Source organism: Sinohyriopsis cumingii, chromosome 9 (genome assembly GCF_028554795.1).
Source record: "Sinohyriopsis cumingii isolate HCF-2022 chromosome 9, ASM2855479v2, whole genome shotgun sequence".
Taxonomy (NCBI): domain Eukaryota; kingdom Metazoa; phylum Mollusca; class Bivalvia; order Unionida; family Unionidae; genus Sinohyriopsis; species Sinohyriopsis cumingii.
The window spans coordinates 36,082,742-36,088,741 of NC_142969.1; the positions used below are offsets into that span (position 1 = coordinate 36,082,742).

Here is a 6,000-nt window from a genome sequence, read left to right on the forward strand (position 1 = left end):
TCTATAGGAATACCTCAGGAAGAGAGACTTTGGGGAGTTTGTAGGCTTGTGAAGAGTGTCTGACACCTGTATGTTGATCCGCAAGGGGCTGATACGAGGTATATAGGGACACTGATAACTGAAACTTGACAAGTCTGATCCTGAGGATTGCTATGATAACAAACATCAGCCGATACTCCATATGTGCACCATAGGAAGCGGGTATGAAGTATATGGGCATAATAGTTGAGTACATTTAAGTACTGACACAAATTGGGGGTCAAAAGCAAAGTTGTGAATGTATGAAACTTGGCAATGGCCTCTGAATTGTTTCTATAGGAATATCTCAGGAAGAGAGACTTGAGGGAGTTTGTAAGGTTGTCTTGAGGGAGTTTGTACGGTTGTGAAGAGTGTCTGACACCTGTATGTGGAGCCGCAATGGGCTGATGCAAGGTATATAGGGACAGTAATAACCGAAACTCGATAAGCCAGATCTTGAGGATTGCTATAATAACAAACATCTGCCAGTACTCCATACATGCACCATAGGAAGCGGGTATGAAGTATATGGGCATAATGGTTGAGTACATTTAAGTACTGACACAAATAGGTGGTCAAAAGCAAAGTTGTGAAATGCATAAAACTTGGCAATGGCCCAAACGAAGTGAAGGAAGCTCTGTGACTATGGAACAGTGCAACTGTAACGAAGGCCCACAATATGGCAAAAAGTAGGCCACTAAGCCAGTGGCATCATCCTGGAAGAATCTGTGAACCTTCTTGAATTTGTTAGCAATGATTTGGATGCACTATCTCCATGATCGGCAAGGACTCCGCAGTTATCCATTGATTGTTTTAATGAAATTGGCTGCAGTTAGCTCAAATGCCAAACAAGTCTGAGCTTATGTTGCGACTGTCACAGAAGGGATGGAAGTTGTCTTCCTCTAGTGCTGCATTGATGTCAAAGACAGGGCCATCCAGCAGCAGTGATTCTGCATGCCCAAATAATATTGTGTCCAATGGATCCATGCTTCCATCATGCCAATATTCTTAAGAGTCCATCAAGGAGTGATTAGTTTCATCTAACGTAACCGCCGTATTTTGCAGCGTCAAAACCGCATACCCGTCAAACCATGAGGCTCTCCTGGACTCCAGGAAGATTGTACCTCATGGTGATATGGCTGTCGTTGTGGAATATGTTGTAGCTAAAGAAAGGTCATGTGTTTTGATAGCTGCTACTGAGTCCATCAAGGAGTGATTAGTTTCATCTAACATAACCGCCGTATTTTGCAGCGTCAAAACTGCATACCCGTCAAACCATGAGGCTCGCCTGGACTCCAGGAAGATTGTACCTCGCGGTGATATGGCCGTCGTTGTGGAATATGTTGTAGCTAAAGAAAGGTCATGTGTTTTGATAGCTGCTATTGATACTAATTCTTGAACATTCACAGGCATGTGTTTTGATGACAGTACAGGCATGTGTTTTTTTGACAGTACAGGCATGTGTTTTGATGACAGTACAGGCATGTGTTTTGATGACAGTACAGGCATGTGTTTTGATAGCTGGTATTGATGCCAATTCTTGAACATTCACAGACATGTGTTTTGATGACAGTACAGGCATGTGTTTTGATAGCTGGTATTGATACCAATTCTTGAACATTCACGTGCATGTGTTTTGATAGCTGATTGAACATTATCCCTTGAACATTCATAGGCACGTGTTTTGATAGCTGATTGACTATTATCACTTTCCTGAGTAAGTTATCAGCTATTATTGCTCAGTTTCTTCAAGTTATTGTATGATGATAAAAGCATACAAACATGTGTTGCAAAACATAAACAAAATTATGTAAAAAGCAGTTTGTATTTTAAGAACAGAATTGGTGAAATGAATATTTCTACTGCCGCATGTACATGATTTTCTTCCAAAAATTCATTTGAAACCATAAGTGAATCTGTAATGGGGAAATAAAGGCGGACATCTCTTTGGGAAGTACCACTTTATTAGATTGTCTGTTTTCACAAACCGTTTGGGCAAATATATTCAGGAAACTATATAATTCATAGCAAAATCAAAGTATCATGCTATTGAAAATTTAGATTTAAGATACAATTATGCAGGTCGGAAACATTTGGGACAATACTATGTTGTGGAATTCAAGAAGCGCTGTAACTGTTAGGGTCAAAGTTATTTTCTGACTTCCCTCATTTTTGTGAAAATAAAAAAAGCAGTGAAGCAAATACTATTTAAGCAATGTCTAATATTATTACAGGTATGACGAAAATAATAAAATATTACATCTGCAGACTTATCAATGGAGGAGTGTAGCGAAGCTAGAATGTGAGTGCTTACATTAAGAAAATCTCTCTAAAAAAAGTTTCACTTGCGTTTTGGCTGGGATGATTTGATTGGAAAGCAGGATTAAGTTCATTCATTTGCCAATTTTAATGCTCCATTACATTGCCTGTGAACAGTTACAGTAATGTTTTATTGGCAACAAAGAAATTAAGACAAGCCGTTTGATCTGAAGACACGTGCATTTGCTCTCATGTGCATAGTACTTTGGTTATTTTAAACAAGTTTAGAAATCTTTTCAAGTGCCATTTTATATTTAATTTACAAAAAGTTAAACAAAATAATTCTTGAATAAGGGTAGTTGATTAAGCATTTCTACTAACTTGCATTTACAATAATATTGTCTGGTTAAAATTAATTACAATGTATAATTTCCAAAAGACGGCATTTGAATATGATAATTTTTAAGCATGTACCAAATGTGTTTATAATGTACATACAACTCTGAAAATTTTCTACTTGAAAATAAAGTATGGCTTAAAACCAGTGTAAAATGCAAATAATAATAATGGAGACCGATGGAATAATGCAAATAAAAGAATGAAAATAAACAGGCTTGTATGCACAAACACACACACACATGCACACACACACACACACACACACACACACACTAATAGCCAAAGGAGCTCATTAGGTAGAGCATCAGATTTGTAATTCATCAGTCCCATGCTTGATACTTACCCAGGTAAGCTCGGGTCAGCTGCCTCTATTTCCTTGGGATAGACACTGATCAACTATTTCTTCACATAATATAGGCAGTAATTTGTTAAAAGTACCCTTAAAAGCTGCAACAACAACAACAAATTTTTTTTATCTGTCCTCTTTGCAGAATATCAGAAATTTGCACAGCGACGTTCATCCATGCAAGTATTTGACAAGGCAGTTGTCCTAAAGGTAAATGAAAGTTGATGACAGTTTTAAACTACTATTCAATTTTGCTATTCATACTTAACATCATATAGTCTAGTGAACAGTGAAGGTCTTGCAAGCAAGAAAGTAGTCACAATGTCTGTCCATCTGTCCATTTTGTTTTTTTATTTGTCCAGTACATAGTTTTCTTTAGCTCTGCTGGTCATAGGCTGGAAGAGCTTATTGGATGGTCTGTTGTCTGCATTCCAATGTCTGCCTGTTGGTTATTGATTCTCCTCCTTAACTACTCGGAGAATTTCCTTGAAACTACACACACACACATTCATCGTATTGTCTAGTTATTCCTAAATGAATTGGTGCTGCTCAGACATCCAATGTGTCTGTCAATGGCCTTCTTGAAAGTCTTTTTTGGGGGTCATATCAGAGGTCATAGTCACCTATAGTAAAATTTGCCTTGCACAGTAACTTTCTTTTTAGAGCAAGTTCCTTGACCAAACTTTGTTCACAGCTTGCACTTTGGATAATGAAACAGTCAAAGGTCATGGCAAGTTTAATGAGAAAATAGTTTCTGCACAACAAGTTTAGTTCAAGGCCACATACCTTTACCAAAGTTCAAGGTCATTGATTGAAACAATGCCATTCTAAAAGATGAAGGTCATTGATTGAAAGAATGACCTTTTAGTGGCTACAGGGCTTTGTAAATTGTGACATTCACAGTACTTGGTCAAGCATCTTTTCACAAAACTGAAATGGTATACCTATGAGACGATGTTGAAATTGACTTGACATATATAAGGATTTGTCTTACATGTTTATGCATAATACAGGGTTACCAAAGTTAAAGACGTTATTTTGCTTCGGTTGTTAGTATGTCTGGTTAAATCAGATGTTGGAGATGAAAAACAATTTTTCTCACTATTTTTGCAAAGAATTAAGGATTCGATATTCCAGAATGGACAAAGTGAAAGTAACAATTTACATAAAGGTGTGTATAACATGTGTAAATCCAAATTAAAACTGGAAAATCTGACATGGATTATCATATTTCATTTATGGAAGTAACTAGGGGCATATGCTGAAAATAGAAATAGGTAGTCATAACAGGATTGACAGAAATAATAGGTAATGTCAGTTATGCCAGAAAAATAAAGTTGATTTAGTAGAAGATGAATTCAATTTTGTTTGTATTTTTCCAGCTTACGAACATTTGAGAAAGAAATACTTTAATGAAGTTTATTATCTCTATCTGTCTGTAGGAGAATTTTTATCCCGCACAAGTCATAGTAATATATTAATTGTAAGAACTCTTTCTTACTATATCAGTTCGCCTTTTTGGCTTTTCAGCTTAGACAATTTTTGATGACTCACATGTAGTGTAACTCTTTACACTAAGATGCGCAGCATATTTTCTTGTATTTTGTAATTTGGGCATGTGTTCTAAATTACTGATTGAAATGTTGTTATTATTATTATTATTATTATTATTATTATTAATATTATAATTATTATAATTATAATTATTATTATTATTATTATTATTATTATTATTATACTGTCCTCACTTGAGACAATACGTTTCAGAGAATATTTGTATTTGCACTGTGTTCCTTCTGAACTTTTGTATATTTCAGGCTTTTGAGCACCTGGTGGCTCTCGAACTTGTAAAACCACTTGAAGGAGGAAGTACCAAGATTCAAAAGGAGTATCGCCTAATGTCTCTTTTGATACACAATACACAGATCATGGATGCCCTGCAAAAATATCCACAGTGTCCAACAGATGTTAGAAATTGGGCCACTTTGTCCATTTCATAGCATCAAGGGTAGCTTTCAAAGTTTTATGTAGCAGGCAGAGTTAAGATATTTGTTCCATGATGGCTGCATATAACATATGAACAATTCGAAAAGGACAGTCATGGATGATACTGGACAGACACACATTAGATGTGCTGAAATATCTGTAACATCCGTTAGAAACTAGACAGTCATGTCAGTTTAATATCGCAAGCAGTCAACATGTAATTTGTCAGTCTTTCACATTAATTAATGGATGGTACAAGTATAATAATAGTATAGTATTCATTTTTTTCTAATACACTTGACTCAACATATTTGTGACGTAAAGTTTTGACAAATACACTAGAATGTTCACTAAAAAGTGGAAAAGTGTTTGTTCTATATCAATTTCAGCTCATTTTTGGCCACAGTGTTTGTACATATGTTAAGGTCAGGTCATTTTTACCCATAATGTTTGTGCATGGGTCAGTTTCAGGTCATTTTTGGCCATTGTTTGTACATGTGTCAGTTTCAGGTCATTTGTGGTTACACTGTTTGTACATGTGTCAGTTTCAGGTCATTTGTGGTTAGACTGTTTGTACATGTGTCAGTTTCAGGTCATTTGTGGTTACACTGTTTGTACATGTGCCGGTTTCTGGCCATTTCTGGTCACAGTGTTTGTACATGTGTCAGTTTCAGGTCATTTCTGGTCACAATGTTTGTATGTGTCACTTTGTGAAGTTGGCGGAGGAATAGGTTGAGTTTTGTGTGTGTGTGTGATTTGGACTTTTAAAATAGCTTGAACAAGTTTTCAATCATATTGCTACAATGTCTGCAGTATAGTACTGTCTATAGATGTCTAGAACTGAGACATCATGCTGTAGACATGTAGCATGATGTCCCACCCAGTCACATCCTGACACCAGGGCAACCAGTCCTAAAACTAACCTGTTAATGCTAAGCACCTAGCGAGGCAGCTGTTAGTACCATCTTTATAAAGTCCTTGGTATGTCCTGG

At 36.3% G+C, this 6,000-nt stretch overlaps 1 protein-coding gene across 3 annotated transcripts in view; it reads left to right on the forward strand.

The window, feature by feature from the left end:
• LOC149791553 (origin recognition complex subunit 4-like) overlaps positions 1-5,373 on the forward strand; it is a 67,505-nt gene extending 62,132 nt beyond the window's left edge. For all 3 annotated transcript variants that reach the window (XM_089970090.1, XM_089970092.1, XM_089970091.1), the window contains 2 exons: positions 3,168-3,232; positions 4,840-5,373. In XM_089970090.1, the coding sequence (XP_089826216.1) occupies positions 3,168-3,232; positions 4,840-5,022 (248 nt within the window). In that variant the 3' untranslated portion in view covers positions 5,023-5,373. The remainder of the gene's footprint in view (positions 1-3,167; positions 3,233-4,839) is intronic.
• Positions 5,374-6,000: the final 627 nt, after the last annotated feature.